This window comes from Salvelinus alpinus, chromosome 13 (genome assembly GCF_045679555.1).
Source record: "Salvelinus alpinus chromosome 13, SLU_Salpinus.1, whole genome shotgun sequence".
NCBI classification, from domain to species: domain Eukaryota; kingdom Metazoa; phylum Chordata; class Actinopteri; order Salmoniformes; family Salmonidae; genus Salvelinus; species Salvelinus alpinus.
Window position 1 is genome coordinate 54,170,091 of NC_092098.1, and position 18,015 is coordinate 54,188,105.

Sequence of the window (18,015 nt, forward strand, 5' to 3'; positions counted from 1 at the left end):
TTGCACAAAAGTAGAATTAAGACATCCGGGATAAATGACTCAGCTGAGCTCAATGAAGCCAAAACATGTGCGTCCAGGCTTAATTGGTTGCACAAAGACCAAGCCAGGATGAGCAGACACGGATTCATTAAGCCAGGTGAAACCAATCCTGGATAGGTGCGCGCTCACGGCTCACTCAAATAGACCCCGCCACAGATCACAGATTAACTGATTTACCATGGCAACTAGAGCCGCGTACTTTTCCCCGTCGGAAGCACAAATCCTCATGGAGGCATACGAGGAGGTAAAAGATATAATTAAGAAGAAAGGCAACACCGCCACAGTGATAAAGCAAAGAGAAAAAGCGTGGCAAAGTATTGCAGACCGCCTGAATGCGTAAGTAGTGCACAATTACACACTCACCGCTCCGCTGAAACATCACAATTACAATTCAAATATTTAATTCACATCTCCAAAAATGCAGTTGTACTGTAATTATGAAACGGTTAAATTTTTAATTGAAATGCACTGCAGATATGAGTGAAATTGTGTAAAGTAACTCCATCACACTGTATAAAGCTATGATAAATTTTTTGATATTTTTACTGAAAACAAGACAAAAATACCAAGTAATTTTTTGCAGTGTGACTCCATTAAATGTGTGTGTGTGTGTGTAGATTAAACATGAACGGGCCAAAACGGACATGGCAGCAGGTCAAAATCAAATACAAGAACATTCTGCAGAATGGTATGGTCCCTGACTAATATTTAACAAAGCACAAGCATATATTGTACCCAGAAGGTGCCTGCTCACACATTGTCTGTACTGTTTTAGCAGTGAAAAAGAATACCCACAGACAAGGCACGGGTGGTGGGTCACCAAAGGCTGACCTTACCCCAGCAGAGGACATGGCCTTGGAGCTAAATAAAGGCAGGCCCGTCTTAGAGGGGATCCCTGGGGGGAAAGAGACGAGCATAGGTTCCTCCCAAGATGCCACCCGCTTCATTCAAGGTATGTCCTTCCATCTCTACATGGGATACAACCACATTCATATTGAATCAATTTGGACTGTCTGACTTTGGTTTACCTATTGCCTTGCAGTGTCTGGCAGCACTGTGTTCCTGTTAGAGCCACCAGCACAAGCACCAGACGATGCTGATCCAGTGAGTACTCCATCAAAGGCATACTGTAGGCCTGGCATGTCTTGTCTACTAGCTTCAATATGAATCCGATTAAATGTGATAGGGTGAAGGCCCCAGTGCAGCAGCAACAGCACATGATGGAGACGATGATGAGGAGGAGACCATCTCTCTGGATTCCAGAAGGCATGAGGTATCATGTTAAGACTGTGAAAGTACTATTTACTCTACAATGGTGAGGAGTCCTCATCAAAATCAAAAAATCTAATTTCTTTTACAGGACCCAGATGCTATACAGTGGGAAAACCAGCCTGGCAACATAGTGCGTATTAATAAAAGGACACCACATCCTGCCAAATTCCAGCTGCGCTAATTGTATTGTGTTCACAGAGCTCACAAGCTATCAGAAAGTTGTATGGCAACCACCTCCGGCGCCAAATAGAACTGGCAGACATAGACATTCAGTACAAGAAGAAAAAGATGGAAAATCTTGCACTGGAGTCCGAAATAAAAAAGAGGACAATTAGGAAACTGGACCTTGAAATAAAAAAACTTGAGAGGGAGGTGAGATATGCCTTCAATGTACACTGTATGCTAACTGTAACACAAATGTATTAATCATTATTTTTCTTTCCTCCCCCAGCTCCAAGAAGATGACACAGCTCAAAATAAAAATTAGGTATATTCTCGTAAAGTCAAGTGAGCCATGACATATGAGCTCTTATTGTGAGCACACAGGACGGTGGCATCTTTCTAAGGTTTTTTTTATTTTCCCAGCAATCAGTACAACCAAGTCATCGTTATAAGGCATCGCCCTCTTTTGCCCACCCCCCCAGCACCAGGTGTGGCCACTAGCCTATATGAAGGCCCAAAATTGTGTGTTCCTTTCTGCTCTGACAATGGCATGCCCATTCGTGCGAGATGTGGTGGATGAAGAAGCACTTGTGCTGAGGAGAGCCTTCAGGCGAGAAAGGGTCTTCAGGGACCGGTTGGACCCACTGGCCTTCCCTGATGACCATCTATATGAAAGATACAGGTTTTCTGCAGATGGCATCAGGTATCTATGCAGACTACTGGGTCCCAGGATTAAGCACCGCACTGCACGGAGCCATGCACTGAGTGTGGAGCAAATGGTTTGTGTGGCCTTGCGCTTTTTTGCTAGTGGAGCCTTCCTGTACTCAGTGGGGGATGCAGAACAGCTGAACAAGGCCACAATTTGCCGCACAATAAGGAGTGTGTGTCTGGCTATCAAAGCATTAGCAGATGTCTTCATCTCCTTCCCTGGCCACAGAAGACTCTGTGACATCAAAGAGGAGTTCTATAGGATTGCAGGTAAGAGGATCTACAAATTACAGGACAACTGTTAACACATAGTAGGATACTCATTACTTTGTGTGACAGGTTTCCCCAATGTCATTGGTGCAGTGGACTGCACACACATAAGGATAAAAGCCCCCTCAGGTGCCCATGAGGCCGATTTTGTGAATAGGAAATCCTTTCACAGCATTAATGTTCAGGTGAACATAACTTTTTGATATTGTCCATTGACGAACACTCTGCATTGCCAGTGATGTGCATTGATTGGTGTAATATTCCTCATCTTATGATTTCAGATGGTCTGCAATGCTGACTGTGTGATCAGCAATGTTGTGGCAAAATGGCCTGGCTCAGTCCATGACTCCAGAATCTTTCGGGCCTCTGAAATCTATCAGTGCCTATCACAAGGTAAGCCACACAATCCCTATTTATAACCATCATGGCTGTGTCAAGAATATCACTGTGTTTATGAGGTAGTAATGATGAGATTTTGTGTTGACAGGTGAATTCTCTGGTGTGTTGCTGGGAGACAGGGGGTATGGCTGCCAGCCTTTTCTCCTGACACCTTTCACAGACCCCCAGGAAGCACAGCAGGCCTACAACCATGCCCATGCCAGGACCAGGGCCAGAGTTGAAATGACCTTTGGCCTCCTGAAGGCACGCTTTCACTGCCTTCACAAATTAAGGGTCAGCCCTGTTAGGGCATGTGATATTACTGTGGCTTGTGCTGTCCTCCACAATGTGGCCTGCCTGAGGAAGGAGAGGGCCCCCAGAGTGCCACCAGCCATGGACTGGGACAATCCGGCAATCTTCCCTGATGACGACAGTGGTCGGCTGCTGAGGGACCAATATGTGTTGAATTATTTTAGTTAGTATGTGTGCTTTCAATTTTGTTTAAATATGTCCTGCGGTGGCAGAGGAATTTGGTTTTTTTTGGGTTCGTTTTTTGACGAATTTGGCCTCTTATGATGTTTGTGCGGTATACTGTGTGTAATACAAGGCTGCAGGGAGGCTACTGCATCCATTCATTTGTCTGTTCAGTTGATGTGTATGGATTTGTCCTGCATTTATTTTAGTGTGCAGACATGCAGGGTGTGTTATATACAGACCTTTGAATGTGTATGTATCATTTTGTATAATATGCTTGGATTCTGTGCTTTCCATCTTGTAGAGTCACTGTGACTTCAGTTTCGAAAGGAGCTGATGGTTTACCTGCTTTGTTTTGTCCTTATTCAATAAAGGAACATAATGTTACACATTGTGTTTTTATATTCATATGGAATGTGTATTTGTTTATATGACAGAGTACTAGGGCCACACTGAAGAAAAAGGATAAAGTCATAAATTTATGAGGCTGGTTCTTTCTGCAGAAAAGCTACATATTGTTTTTACAGTTTTGATACTTATGACAATGTGATACTTAATATTCTGGCACATCAGCATGTCTTTGTTTATGAAACCATACTGAAGTACAATTTCACGAAATGCCCCACATCTGTCATTTTAACAACTGTCCTCCTTTAAAACAACTGGTTACAATATTATGACTTGTGTTTTTTTCCCCTCTGTGGCCCTAATATTCTATCATTTTATATATAGCCTTATAGTCTATGGGAAACTGTAAATTATCTAATGATAGCAACATCATCTAAAAATCATTTTTTATCCAAAATCATTGAAATTAATGATCACAAACGTTTAAATAATAACAGTGGGTCTAGTTATATGTGATAACAATGTATAGTGAGCAGTGAAATAACTATTGGTTTCCATTTGTGGTGACTGCTGACTGACATTAGGGATGAGATTAAATAGATCCTGGAATTTAGCCTGGTCTGGAGCAGGCTAGCTCCACAGAATAAATCTCCATGGTAATTTATACCATAACATATCCTCCTGCCCCCTATCCATCTTTAGTGCAACCGGATTACGGATCAATTGAGCCAGGATCACCAAGATATCCTGGCTTAATCCCTTATCCTAGTTTTGTGCAACAGGCCCCTGTTGTTCTCTGACACTACAAACCTCTGATCTCTTCAGCTAAATTTGGAGCCAGAACACGTTTACCCATAATCCTCTTTGGCTCACGTCAGAATCAAGTACACTGTTCCCACGCAAAACAGCACTCACCCACAAAGCATGGCGGTACAATTTAGCAGCGCCATGGTAACACACCATGGTAATGCCATGCTGATACCATAGCAACACCGTAGCAATGTCACAGTTTAGCGATGCCGTGGTAATGCCATTGCAACACCACACTAACGCCATGGTATTGTCATGGCGACGACACCACCGTGGTAATACAGTATACACTCGTGTAGTAACCCCATGGTAACGGCATGGTAGAGCAAGCCATATGTTAGGTACAGTTACATTACTGCTTTAGCACAGGCGATAATACTATTACCCAAACATTAGCATATCAATATGATAAGGACCTGATGGGCAATGAGAGCTGTTTTCATCTGCTGGTACAGAGAGTGTTTATTTACTCTGTGTGTGTGTGTGTGTGTGTGTATACACACACACACACACACACACACACACACACACACACACACACACACACACACACACACACACACACACACACACACACACACACACACACACACACACACACACAGTTATAGACATGCTTCCCAGAAGCAGTGAAATGGGTAAATGTCCTAGACAATGTATAACAGGATAACAAAATCAACGATTATACAACAATGATGACATGATAATATTAATATAACAAATAATGATAATAATAATAATGCAATAGATAATATAATTAACACAGACAATACCGATGATAATAACATGACTAATAATGATACTAGTTTAAACAGGACAGTGATGCTGATAATGAGAGCAGAGATAAAGCTGTAGGAGCCAGAGCTGTCTTCAAGTTCAATCTAGATCGTTCAAAATCCCTGGTTCTAAGTTCTAGATTGTTCCATGTCCATGGTTCTAAGTTCTAGATTGTTCAGTGTCCCTGGTTGAAAGTTCTAGATTGTTCAGTGTCCCTGGTTCCAAGTTCTAGATTGTTCAGTGTCCCTTGTTGAAAGTTCTAGATTGTTCAGTGTCCCTTGTTGAAAGTTCTAGATTGTTCAGTGTCCCTGGTTGAAAGTTCTAGATTGTTCAGTGTCCCTGGTTGAAAGTTCTAGATTGTTCAGTGTCCCTGGTTGAAAGTTCTAGACTTTTCAGTGTCCCTGGTTCCAAGTTCTAGATTGTTCAGTGTCCTTGGTTCCATGTTCTAGATTGTTCACTGTCCCTGGTTCCAAGTTCTAGATTATTCCGTATTCCATGTTCCAACTTCTGGATCGTTCTGTGTAACTGATTCTAAGTTCTTAATCACTGTTGTTCCCTGGTTCTATAGGTCACTGGTTCCAGAGAGATATTGCCCGTCTCTCTCCATTCCCTGGTTCAGTGGTTTCAGAATGAAGAAACATGGTTCCTAGTTCTAGGTCCACCTAGTGTTCCCCGATGCTTCCTCTGTTCCCTGGTTCGAGGTCCATGGATCTAGGACAATGGATTCCTTTTTCTGGGTCAATGGATCTAGTAATTTGTTGTTGGATCTAGGTGCATGGCTCTAGCCCACCCTCTTCTTGGTTCTAGACCCATTAATCTCAGGCCGTGATTCAAAGGTACTAGGTCTATTGTTCCAGGTACAAAGTCCATTGTCCTAGCCCTCCTGTTCTCTACAGTAACTTGTCTTTGGTCCTCTGGTCCATGGGGCCATGCTCCCTGCCAGTGTAGCCCAGCCTCAGAACCTATTCCTGGGGTTCAGATCTTGGTCTCAGGGCATGTTGTAGGGTGGAAAGAGGAACGGATCCTCTGTGCCTCAGAGACACACAGGTGACCGAAGGCCTTGTTGTACCACTCTGGAGACCTGCCCCTGGACACAGTAACAATATGGGTTAAAACACCTTGTACCAGTCTGGAGACCTGGACACAGTAACAATATGCGTTAAAACACCTTGTACCACTCTGGAGACCTGCTATATAGTGATCCTGTATAGCTCAGTTGGTGGTTGTGGTTGGTGCTAGTGGTTGGTGGTAGTGGTAGGTAGTGGTAGTGGTTGGTGGTAGTGGTTGGTGGTGGTAGTGGTTGGTGGTAGTGGTTGGTGGTAGTGGTTGGTGGTAGTGGTTGGTGGTAGTGGTAGTGGTTGGTGGTAGTGGTTGGTGGTAGTGGTTGGTGGTAGTGGTAGTGGTTGGTGGTAGTGGTTGGTGGTAGTGGTTGGTGGTAGTGGTTGGTGGTAGTGGTTGGTGGTAGTGGTTTGTGGTAGTGGTAGTGGTAGTGGTTGGTGGTAGTGGTTGGTGGTAGTGGTTGGTGGTAGTGGTAGTGGTTGGTGGTAGTGGTTTGTGGTAGTGGTAGTGGTAGTGGTTGGTGGTAGTGGTTGGTGGTAGTGGTTGGTGGTAGTGGTTGGTGGTAGTGGTAGTGGTTGGTGGTAGTGGTTGGTGGTAGTGGTTGGTGGTAGTGGTTGGTGGTAGTGGTTGGTGGTAGGTGGTTGGTGGTAGTGGTTGGTGGTAGTGGTTGGTGGTAGTGGTAGGTGGTAGTGGTTGGTGGTAGTGGTAGTGGTTGGTGGTAGTGGTTGGTGGTAGTGGTTGGTGGTAGTGGTTGGTGGTAGTGGTTAGTGGTAGTGGTTAGTGGTAGTGGTTGGTGGTAGTGGTTGGTGGTAGTGGTTGGTGGTAGTGGTTGGTGGTAGTGGTTGGTGGTAGGTGGTTGGTGGTAGTGGTTTGTGGTAGTGGTAGTGGTTGGTGGTAGTGGTTGGTGGTAGTGGTTGGTGGTAGTGGTGGTTAGTGGTAGTGGGTGGTGGTAGTGGTTGGTGGTAGTGGTTGGTGGTAGTGGTTGGTGGTAGTGGTTGGTGGTAGTGGTTGGTGGTAGTGGTTGGTGGTAGGTGGTTGGTGGTAGTGGTTGGTGGTAGTGGTTGGTGGTAGTGGTAGGTGGTAGTGGTTGGTGGTAGTGGTTGGTGGTTGGTGGTAGTGGTTTGTGGTAGTGGTAGTGGTTGGTGGTAGTGGTTGGTGGTAGTGGTGGTTAGTGGTAGTGGTTGGTGGTAGTGGTTGGTGGTAGTGGTTGGTGGTAGTGGTTGGTGGTAGTGGTGGTTGGTGGTAGTGGTGGTTGGTGGTAGTGGTTGGTGCTAGTGGTTGGTGGTAGTGGTTGGTGGTAGTGGTAGTGGTAGTGGTTGGTGGTAGTGGTTGGTGGTAGTGGTTGGTGGTAGTGGTTGGTGGTAGTGGTTGGTGGTAGTGGTAGTGGTTGGTGGTAGTGGTTGGTGGTAGTGGTTGGTGGTAGTGGTTGGTGGTAGTGGTTGGTGGTAGTGGTTGGTGGTAGTGGTTGGTGGTAGTGGTTGGTGGTAGTGGTTGGTGGTAGTGGTTAGTGGTAGTGGTTGGTGGTAGTGGTTGGTGGTAGTGGTTGGTGGTAGTGGTTGGTGGTAGTGGTTGGTGGTAGTGGTAGTGGTTGGTGGTAGTGGTTGGTGGTAGTGGTAGTGGTTGGTGGTAGTGGTTGGTGGTAGTGGTAGTGGTTGGTGGTAGTGGTTAGTGGTAGTGGTTGGTGGTAGTGGTTGGTGGTAGTGGTTGGTGGTAGTGGTGGTTGGTGGTAGTGGTTGGTGGTAGTGGTAGTGGTTGGTGGTAGTGGTTAGTGGTAGTGGTTGGTGGTAGTGGTAGGTAGTGGTAGTGGTTGGTGGTAGTGGTTGGTGGTAGTGGTTGGTGGTAGTGGTTGGTGGTAGTGGTTGGTGGTAGTGGTGGTTGGTGGTAGTGGTTGGTGGTGGTGGTAGTGGTTGGTGGTAGTGGTTAGTGGTAGTGGTTAGTGGTAGTGGTTGGTGGCAGTGGTTGGTGGTAGTGGTTGGTGGTAGTGGTTAGTGGTACTGGTTGGTGGTAGTGGTTGGTGGTAGTGGTTGGTGGTAGTGGTTGGTGGTAGTGGTTGGTGGTAGTGGTTGGTGGTAGTGGTTGGTGGTAGTGGTTGGTGGTAGTGGTAGTGGTTGGTGGTAGTGGTTGGTGGTAGTGGTTGGTGGTAGTGGTAGTGGTTGGTGGTAGTGGTAGTGGTTGGTGGTAGTGGTTGGTGGTAGTGGTTGGTGGTAGTGGTTGGTGGTAGTGGTTGGTGGTAGTGGTTGGTGGTAGTGGTTGGTGGTAGTGGTAGTGGTTGGTGGTAGTGGTTGGTGGTAGTGGTTGGTGGTAGTGGTTGGTGGTAGTGGTTGGTGGTAGTGGTAGGTAGTGGTAGGTAGTGGTAGTGGTAGGTGGTTGGTGGTAGGTGGTTGGTGGTAGTGGTAGTGGTTGGTGGTAGTGGTTGGTGGTAGTGGTTGGTGGTAGTGGTTGGTGGTAGTGGTTGGTGGTAGTGGTTGGTGGTTGGTGGTAGTGGTTGGTGGTAGTGGTAGTGGTTGGTGGTTGGTGGTAGGTGGTTGGTGGTAGTGGTAGTGGTTGGTGGTAGTGGTTGGTGGTAGTGGTAGGTGGTTGGTGGTTGGTGGTAGGTGGTTGGTGGTAGTGGTAGTGGTTGGTGGTAGTGGTTGGTGGTAGTGGTTGGTGGTAGTGGTTGGTGGTAGTGGTTGGTGGTAGTGGTTGGTGGTTGGTGGTAGTGGTTAGTGGTAGTGGTTGGTGGTAGTGGTTGGTGGTAGTGGTTGGTGGTAGTGGTTGGTGGTAGTGGTTGGTGGTAGTGGTTGGTGGTAGTGGTAGTGGTTGGTGGTAGTGGTTGGTGGTAGTGGTTAGTGGTAGTGGTTGGTGGTAGTGGTTGGTGGTAGTGGTTGGTGGTAGTGGTGGTTGGTGGTAGTGGTGGTTAGTGGTAGTGGTTGGTGGTAGTGGTTGGTGGTAGTGGTTGGTGGTAGGTGGTAGTGGTTGGTGGTAGTGGTTGGTGGTAGTGGTAGTGGTTGGTGGTAGTGGTTGGTGGTAGTGGTAGTAGTGGTTGGTGGTAGGTGGTAGTGGTTGGTGGTAGTGGTTGGTGGTAGTGGTTGGTGGTAGTGGTTGGTGGTAGTGGTTGGTGGTAGTGGTTGGTGGTAGTGGTTAGTGGTAGTGGTTGGTGGTAGTGGTGGTTGGTGGTTGGTGGTAGGTGGTAGTGGTCGGTGGTAGTGGTCGGTGGTAGTGGTTGGTGGTAGTGGTTGGTGGTAGTGGTTGGTGGTAGTGGTTGGTGGTAGTGGTTGGTGGTAGGTGGTAGTGGTTGGTGGTAGTGGTTGGTGGTTGGTGGTAGTGGTTTGTGGTAGTGGTAGTGGTTGGTGGTAGTGGTTGGTGGTAGTGGTTGGTGGTAGTGGTGGTTAGTGGTAGTGGTTGGTGGTAGTGGTTGGTGGTAGTGGTTGGTGGTAGTGGTGGTTGGTGGTAGTGGTGGTTGGTGGTAGTGGTTGGTGGTAGTGGTTGGTGCTAGTGGTTGGTGGTAGTGGTTGGTGCTAGTGGTTGGTGCTAGTGGTTGGTGGTAGTGGTTGGTGGTAGTGGTGGTTGGTGGTTGGTGCTAGGTGGTAGTGGTTGGTGGTAGTGGTGGTTGGTGGTTGGTGCTAGGTGGTAGTGGTTGGTGGTAGTGGTTGGTGCTACTGGTTGGTGGTAGTGGTTGGTGGTAGTGGTTGGTGCTAGTGGTTGGTGGTTGGTGGTAGTGGTTGGTGGTAGTGGTTGGTGGTAGTGGTGGTTGGTGGTTGGTGGTAGTGGTTGGTGGTAGTGGTTGGTGGTAGTGGTTGGTGGTAGTGGTTGGTGGTAGTGGTTGGTGGTAGTGGTTGGTGGTAGTGGTTGGTGGTAGTGGTAGGTAGTGGTAGTAGTGGTTGGTGGTAGGTGGTTGGTGGTAGTGGTTGGTGGTAGTGGTTGGTGGTAGTGGTTGGTGGTAGTGGTTGGTGGTAGTGGTTAGTGGTAGTGGTTGGTGGTAGTGGTGGTTGGTGGTTGGTGGTAGTGGTTAGTGGTAGTGGTTGGTGGTAGTGGTGGTAGGTGGTTGGTGATTGGTGGTAGGTGGTAGTGGTAGTGGTTAGTGGTAGTGGTTGGTGGTAGTGGTTGGTGGTAGTGGTAGTGGTTGGTGGTAGTGGTTGGTGGTAGTGGTCGGTGGTAGTGGTCGGTGGTAGTGGTTGGTGGTAGTGGTTGGTGGTAGTGGTAGGTGGTAGTGGTTGGTGGTAGTGGTTGGTGGTTGGTGGTAGTGGTTTGTGGTAGTGGTAGTGGTAGTGGTTGGTGGTAGTGGTTGGTGGTAGTGGTAGTGGTGGTTAGTGGTAGTGGTGGTTAGTGGTAGTGGTTGGTGGTAGTGGTTGGTGGTAGTGGTTGGTGGTAGTGGTAGTGGTTGGTGGTAGTGGTAGGTGGTAGTGGTTGGTGGTAGTGGTAGTGGTTGGTGGTAGTGGTTGGTGCTAGTGGTTGGTGGTAGTGGTTGGTGCTAGTGGTTGGTGCTAGTGGTTGGTGGTAGTGGTTGGTGGTAGTGGTGGTTGGTGGTTGGTGCTAGGTGGTAGTGGTTGGTGGTAGTGGTGGTTGGTGCTAGGTGGTTGGTGCTAGGTGGTAGTGGTTGGTGGTAGTGGTTGGTGCTAGTGGTTGGTGGTAGTGGTAGGTGCTAGTGGTTGGTGGTTGGTGGTAGGTGGTAGTGGTTGGTGGTAGTGGTTGGTGGTAGTGGTGGTTGGTGGTTGGTGGTAGTGGTTGGTGGTAGTGGTTGGTGGTAGTGGTTGGTGGTAGTGGTTGGTGGTAGTGGTAGGTAGTGGTAGTGGTAGGTGGTTGGTGGTAGGTGGTAGTGGTAGGTGGTTGGTGGTAGTGGTAGTGGTTGGTGGTAGTGGTTGGTGGTAGTGGTTGGTGGTAGTGGTTGGTGGTAGTGGTTGGTGCTAGTGGTTGGTGGTAGTGGTTGGTGGTAGGTGGTTGGTGGTAGTGGTAGGTGGTTGGTGGTAGTGGTAGTGGTTGGTGGTAGTGGTTGGTGGTAGTGGTTGGTGCTAGTGGTTGGTGGTAGGTGGTAGTGGTTGGTGGTAGTGGTTGGTGGTAGTGGTGGTTGGTGGTTGGTGGTTGGTGGTAGTGGTTGGTGGTAGTGGTTGGTGGTAGTGGTTGGTGGTAGTGGTTGGTGGTAGTGGTAGGTAGTGGTAGTGGTAGGTGGTTGGTGGTAGGTGGTTGGTGGTAGTGGTAGGTGGTTGGTGGTAGTGGTAGTGGTTGGTGGTAGTGGTTGGTGGTAGTGGTTGGTGGTAGTGGTTGGTGCTAGTGGTTGGTGGTTGGTGGTAGGTGGTAGTGGTTGGTGGTAGTGGTTGGTGGTAGTGGTGGTTGGTGGTTGGTGGTTGGTGGTAGTGGTTGGTGGTAGTGGTAGGTAGTGGTAGGTAGTGGTAGTGGTAGGTGGTTGGTGGTAGGTGGTTGGTGGTAGTGGTAGGTGGTTGGTGGTAGTGGTAGTGGTTGGTGGTAGTGGTTGGTGGTAGTGGTGGTTGGTGGTTGGTGGTTGGTGGTAGTGGTTGGTGGTAGTGGTTGGTGGTAGTGGTAGGTAGTGGTAGTGGTAGGTGGTTGGTGGTAGGTGGTTGGTGGTAGTGGTAGGTGGTTGGTGGTAGTGGTAGTGGTTGGTGGTAGTGGTTGGTGGTAGTGGTTGGTGCTAGTGGTTGGTGGTTGGTGGTAGGTGGTAGTGGTTGGTGGTAGTGGTTGGTGGTAGTGGTGGTTGGTGGTTGGTGGTAGTGGTTGGTGGTAGTGGTTGGTGGTAGTGGTTGGTGGTAGTGGTTGGTGGTAGTGGTTGGTGGTAGTGGTTGGTGGTAGTGGTTGGTGGTAGTGGTTAGTGGTAGTGGTAGGTAGTGGTAGTGGTAGGTGGTTGGTGGTAGGTGGTTGGTGGTAGTGGTAGGTGGTTGGTGGTAGTGGTAGTGGTTGGTGGTAGTGGTTGGTGGTAGTGGTTGGTGGTAGTGGTTGGTGGTAGTGGTTGGTGGTAGTGGTTGGTGGTAGTGGTTGGTGGTAGGTGGTAGTGGTAGTGGTTGGTGGTAGTGGTTGGTGGTAGTGGTTGGTGTTAGTGGTTAGTGGTAGTGGTTGGTGGTAGTGGTGGTTGGTGGTTGGTGGTAGGTGGTAGTGGTCGGTGGTAGGTGGTAGTGGTTGGTGGTAGTGGTTGGTGGTAGTGGTTGGTGGTAGGTGGTAGTGGTTGGTGGTAGTGGTTGGTGGTTGGTGGTAGTGGTTTGTGGTAGTGGTAGTGGTAGTGGTTGGTGGTAGTGGTTGGTGGTAGTGGTAGTGGTGGTTAGTGGTAGTGGTTGGTGGTAGTGGTTGGTGGTAGTGGTTGGTGGTAGTGGTGGTTGGTGGTAGTGGTGGTTGGTGGTAGTGGTTGGTGCTAGTGGTTGGTGCTAGTGGTTGGTGCTAGTGGTTGGTGGTAGTGGTGGTTGGTGGTTGGTGCTAGGTGGTAGTGGTTGGTGGTAGTGGTTGGTGGTAGTGGTGGTTGGTGCTAGGTGGTAGTGGTTGGTGGTAGTGGTTGGTGCTAGTGGTTGGTGGTAGTGGTTGGTTGTAGTGGTTGGTGCTAGTGGTTGGTGCTAGTGGTTGGTGGTTGGTGGTAGGTGGTAGTGGTTGGTGGTAGTGGTTGGTGGTAGTGGTTGGTGGTAGTGGTGGTTGGTGGTTGGTGGTAGTGGTTGGTGGTAGTGGTTGGTGGTAGTGGTTGGTGGTAGTGGTTGGTGGTAGTGGTTGGTGGTAGTGGTGGTTGGTGGTTGGTGGTAGTGGTTGGTGGTAGTGGTGGTTGGTGGTTGGTGGTAGTGGTTGGTGGTAGTGGTTGGTGGTAGTGGTTGGTGGTAGTGGTTGGTGGTAGTGGTTGGTGGTTGGTGTTAGGTGGTTGGTGGTAGTGTTTGGTGGTAGTGGTTGGTGGTAGTGGTAGTGGTTGGTGGTAGGTGGTTGGTGGTTGGTGGTAGGTGGTAGTGGTAGTGGTTAGTGGTAGTGGTTGGTGGTAGTGGTTGGTGGTAGTGGTAGTGGTTGGTGGTAGTGGTTGGTGGTAGTGGTTGGTGGTAGTGGTAGTGGTTGGTGGTAGTGGTTGGTGGTAGTGGTTGGTGGTGGTAGTGGTTGGTGGTAGTGGTTGGTGGTAGTGGTAGTGGTTGGTGGTAGTGGTTGGTGGTTGGTGGTAGTGGTTGGTGGTAGTGGTTGGTGGTAGTGGTTGGTGGTAGTGGTTGGTGGTAGTGGTAGGTAGTGGTAGTGGTAGGTGGTTGGTGGTAGTGGTAGTGGTTGGTGGTAGTGGTTGGTGGTAGTGGTAGTGGTTGGTGGTAGTGGTTGGTGGTAGAGGTAGGTAGTGGTAGGTGGTAGGTGGTAGTGGTTGGTGGTAGTGGTTGGTGGTAGTGGTAGGTAGTGGTAGTGGTAGGTGGTAGGTGGTTGGTGGTAGTGGTTGGTGGTAGTGGTAGTGGTTGGTGGTAGTGGTTGGTGGTAGTGGTTGGTGGTAGGTGGTAGTGGTTGGTGGTTGGTGGTAGTGGTTGGTGGTTGGTGGTTGGTGGTTGGTGGTAGTGGTAGTGGTTGGTGGTAGTGGTTGGTGGTAGTGGTAGTGGTTGGTGGTAGTGGTTGGTGGTAGTGGTAGTGGTTGGTGGTAGTGGTTGGTGGTAGTGGTAGTGGTTGGTGGTAGTGGTAGTGGTTGGTGGTAGGTAATGGTAGTGGTAGGTGGTAGGTGGTAGTGGTTGGTGGTAGTGGTTGGTGGTAGTGGTTGGTGGTAGTGGTTGGTGGTAGTGGTAGGTAGTGGTAGGTGGTAGGTGGTTGGGGGTAGTGGTAGTGGTTGGTGGTAGTGGTTGGTGGTAGTGGTAGTGGTTGGTGGTAGTGGTTGGTGGTAGTGGTAGTAGTGGTTGGTGGTAGTGGTTGGTGGTAGTGGTTGGTGGTAGTGGTTGGTGGTAGTGGTTGGTGGTAGTGGTTGGTGGTAGTGGTAGTGGTTGGTGGTAGTGGTAGTGGTTGGTGGTAGTGGTTGGTGGTAGTGGTAGTAGTGGTTGGTGGTAGGTGGTTGGTGGTAGTGGTTGGTGGTAGTGGTAGTGGTTGGTGGTAGTGGTTGGTGGTAGTGGTTGGTGGTAGTGGTTGGTGGTAGTGGTAGTAGTGGTTGGTGGTAGTGGTTGGTGGTAGTGGTTGGTGGTAGTGGTTAGTGGTAGTGGTTGGTGGTAGTGGTTAGTGGTAGTGGTTGGTGGTAGTGGTTGGTGGTAGTGGTTGGTGGTAGTGGTAGTGGTTGGTGGTAGTGGTTGGTGGTAGTGGTAGTAGTGGTTGGTGGTAGGTGGTTGGTGGTAGTGGTAGTGGTTGGTGGTAGTGGTTGGTGGTAGTGGTTGGTGGTAGTGGTTGGTGGTAGTGGTTGGTGGTAGTGGTTGGTGGTAGTGGTTGGTGGTAGTGGTTGGTGGTAGTGGTAGTGGTAGGTGGTTGGTGGTTGGTGGTAGGTGGTTGGTGGTAGTGGTTGGTGGTAGTGGTTGGTGGTAGTGGTTGGTGGTAGTGGTTGGTGGTAGTGGTTGGTGGTAGTGGTTGGTGGTAGTGGTTGGTGGTAGTGGTTGGTGGTAGTGGTTGGTGGTAGTGGTAGTGGTTGGTGGTAGTGGTTGGTGGTAGTGGTTGGTGGTAGTGGTTGGTGGTAGTGGTTGGTGGTAGTGGTAGTGGTTGGTGGTAGTGGTTGGTGGTAGTGGTGGTTGGTGGTAGTGGTTGGTGGTAGTGGTTGGTGGTAGTGGTAGTGGTTGGTGGTAGTGGTTGGTGGTAGTGGTTGGTGGTAGTGGTTGGTGGTAGTGGTTGGTGGTAGTGGTTGGTGGTAGTGGTTGGTGGTAGTGGTTAGTGGTAGTGGTTGGTGGTTGGTGGTTGGTGGTAGTGGTTGGTGGTAGTGGTTGGTGGTAGTGGTTGGTGGTAGTGGTTGGTGGTAGTGGTTGGTGGTAGGTGGTAGTGGTTGGTGGTAGTGGTTGGTGGTTGGTGGTAGTGGTTGGTGGTAGTGGTTGGTGGTAGTGGTTGGTGGTAGTGGTTAGTGGTAGTGGTTGGTGGTAGTGGTTGGTGGTAGTGGTTGGTGGTAGTGGTTGGTGGTAGTGGTTAGTGGTAGTGGTAGTGGTAGTGGTTGGTGGTAGTGGTTGGTGGTAGTGGTTGGTGGTAGTGGTTGGTGGTAGTGGTTGGTGGTAGTGGTTGGTGGTAGTGGTTGGTGGTAGTGGTTAGTGGTAGTGGTTGGTGGTTGGTGGTTGGTGGTAGTGGTTGGTGGTAGTGGTTAGTGGTAGTGGTTGGTGGTAGTGGTTGGTGGTAGTGGTTGGTGGTAGTGGTTGGTGGTAGTGGTTGGTGGTAGGTGGTAGTGGTTGGTGGTAGTGGTTGGTGGTAGTGGTTGGTGGTAGTGGTAGTGGTTGGTGGTAGTGGTTGGTGGTAGTGGTAGTAGTGGTTGGTGGTAGGTGGTTGGTGGTAGTGGTAGTGGTTGGTGGTAGTGGTTGGTGGTAGTGGTTAGTGGTAGTGGTTAGTGGTAGTGGTTGGTGGTAGTGGTTGGTGGTAGTGGTTGGTGGTAGTGGTTGGTGGTAGTGGTTGGTGGTAGTGGTTAGTGGTAGTGGTTGGTGGTAGTGGTTGGTGGTAGTGGTTGGTGGTAGTGGTTGGTGGTAGGTGGTTGGTGGTAGTGGTAGTGGTTGGTGGTAGTGGTTGGTGGTAGTGGTTGGTGGTAGTGGTTGGTGGTAGTGGTTAGTGATAGTGGTTGGTGGTAGTGGTTGGTGGTAGTGGTTGGTGGTAGTGGTTGGTGGTAGGTGGTAGTGGTTGGTGGTAGTGGTTGGTGGTAGTGGTTGGTGGTAGTGGTAGTGGTTGGTGGTAGTGGTTGGTGGTAGTGGTGGTAGTGGTTGGTGGTAGGTGGTTGGTGGTAGTGGTAGTGGTTGGTGGTAGTGGTTGGTGGTAGTGGTGGTTGGTGGTTGGTGGTAGGTGGTAGTGGTCGGTGGTAGTGGTCGGTGGTAGTGGTTGGTGGTAGTGGTTGGTGGTAGTGGTTGGTGGTAGGTGGTAGTGGTTGGTGGTAGTGGTTGGTGGTTGGTGGTAGTGGTTTGTGGTAGTGGTAGTGGTTGGTGGTAGTGGTTGGTGGTAGTGGTTGGTGGTAGTGGTGGTTAGTGGTAGTGGTTGGTGGTAGTGGTTGGTGGTAGTGGTTGGTGGTAGTGGTTGGTGGTAGTGGTGGTTGGTGGTAGTGGTGGTTGGTGGTAGTGGTTGGTGGTAGTGGTTGGTGGTAGTGGTTGGTGGTAGTGGTGGTTGGTGGTTGGTGCTAGGTGGTAGTGGTTGGTGGTAGTGGTGGTTGGTGGTTGGTGGTAGTGGTTGGTGGTTGGTGGTTGGTGGTAGTGGTTGGTGGTAGTGGTTGGTGGTAGTGGTTGGTGGTAGTGGTTGGTGGTAGTGGTTGGTGGTAGTGGTTGGTGGTAGTGGTAGTGGTTGGTGGTAGTGGTTGGTGGTAGTGGTTGGTGGTAGTGGTTGGTGGTAGTGGTTGGTGGTAGTGGTTGGTGGTAGTGGTTGGTGGTAGTGGTTGGTGGTAGTGGTTGGTGGTAGTGGTAGTGGTTGGTGGTAGTGGTTGGTGGTAGTGGTTGGTGGTAGTGGTTGGTGGTAGTGGTAGTGGTTGGTGGTAGTGGTTGGTGGTAGTGGTTGGTGGTAGTGGTTGGTGGTAGTGGTTGGTGGTAGTGGTTGGTGGTAGTGGTTAGTGGTAGTGGTTGGTGGTAGTGGTTGGTGGTAGTGGTTGGTGGTAGTGGTTGGTGGTAGTGGTTGTTGGTAGTGGTAGTGGTAGTGGTTGGTGGTAGTGGTTGGTGGTAGTGGTTGGTGGTAGTGGTAGTGGTTGGTGGTAGTGGTTGGTGGTAGTGGTAGTGGTTGGTGGTAGTGGTTAGTGGTAGTGGTTAGTGGTAGTGGTTGGTGGCAGTGGTTGGTGGTAGTGGTTGGTGGTAGTGGTTAGTGGTACTGGTTGGTGGTAGTGGTTGGTGGTAGTGGTTGGTGGTAGTGGTTGGTGGTAGTGGTTGGTGGTAGTGGTAGTGGTTGGTGGTAGTGGTTGGTGGTAGTGGTTGGTGGTAGTGGTTGGTGGTAGTGGTTGGTGGTAGTGGTTGGTGGTAGTGGTTCGCTCGCTCCAACCCGCTTCCGGGTTGGAGCGAGCGGTCGCACTTCGCACTTTGGTCCGCAGGTAGTATAACTTTTCATTACATTTCATTATAGTACAACGGTTTAATTTGTCTAATCTTAGCAATTTCTTCTTAGCTAGCTACATAGCCGTCTTTGTATCAAAGATAATTGCGTAATTATCGTATTTCGTCGTCCTAACGCAGTCTACACTGCTATCTGCCATCTGCCCAGCAGCTAGCCAGCTAGCAAACGTCCACCGTCTACCGAATAGCAGCACTTTGGTCCGCAGGTAGTATAACTTTTCATTACATTTCATTATAGTACAACGGTTTAATTTGTCTAATCTTAGCAATTTCTTCTTAGCTAGCTACATAGCCGTCTTTGTATCAAAGATAATTGCGTAATTATCGTATTTCGTCGTCCTAACGCAGTCTACACTGCTATCTGCCATCTGCCCAGCAGCTAGCCAGCTAGCAAACGTCCACCGTCTACCGAATAGCAGCACTGTAGCAACTATTACACCCAACTGAACGACTTGATTAGTGTAGTGTTAGCTAGCTACATAGTTGTCTTTGCTGTCTTCGTATCCAAGATAATTGTGTAGTTTAGAGTGTGTAGTTTTAGAGTGATTATCTTAGTTTACCGAGGCTAGCTAGCCAGCTATCTGTCGTCCTTAACGTAGGAGACACTGCTAGCTAGCCAACA

The 18,015-nt window shown here is 49.4% G+C and overlaps 2 protein-coding genes across 5 annotated transcripts in view; one reads left to right on the top strand and one right to left on the bottom strand.

Moving 5' to 3' along the window:
- The first annotated feature begins 24 nt into the window (after positions 1-24).
- LOC139537934 (myb/SANT-like DNA-binding domain-containing protein 4) lies at positions 25-3,692 on the top strand. 2 transcript variants are annotated; one of them, XM_071339837.1, is made up of 10 exons: positions 25-375; positions 657-727; positions 815-991; positions 1,082-1,143; positions 1,226-1,312; positions 1,400-1,441; positions 1,510-1,683; positions 1,763-1,798; positions 1,897-2,844; positions 2,939-3,692. In XM_071339837.1, exons 1-8 carry the CDS (start codon positions 218-220, stop codon positions 1,796-1,798), a joined length of 807 nt encoding a protein of 268 aa, XP_071195938.1. In that variant the 5' UTR covers positions 25-217; the 3' UTR covers positions 1,897-2,844; positions 2,939-3,692. The 2 variants fall into 2 exon arrangements, with proteins under 2 accessions (XP_071195938.1, XP_071195937.1); XM_071339836.1 differs by having other exon boundaries at positions 1,510-1,798.
- Positions 3,693-4,121: 429 nt separating this feature from the next.
- Positions 4,122-18,015, bottom strand: part of LOC139537933 (stAR-related lipid transfer protein 13-like) — a 142,691-nt gene continuing 128,797 nt past the window's right edge. For all 3 annotated transcript variants that reach the window (XM_071339834.1, XM_071339833.1, XM_071339835.1), the window contains one exon: positions 4,122-6,325. In XM_071339834.1, coding sequence (XP_071195935.1) covers positions 6,214-6,325 — 112 coding nt within the window. In that variant the 3' untranslated portion in view covers positions 4,122-6,213. The remainder of the gene's footprint in view (positions 6,326-18,015) is intronic.

Coding starts and splice junctions, on each gene's coding strand:
- LOC139537934 (XM_071339836.1), top strand. CDS start 218: ATGGCAACTAGAGCCGCGTACTTTTCCCCGTCGGAAGCACAAATCCTC. Junction 728..814: donor CAAGAACATTCTGCAGAATG/GTATGGTCCCTG, acceptor GTACTGTTTTAG/CAGTGAAAAAGAATACCCAC. Junction 1,144..1,225: donor CACCAGACGATGCTGATCCA/GTGAGTACTCCA, acceptor TAAATGTGATAG/GGTGAAGGCCCCAGTGCAGC.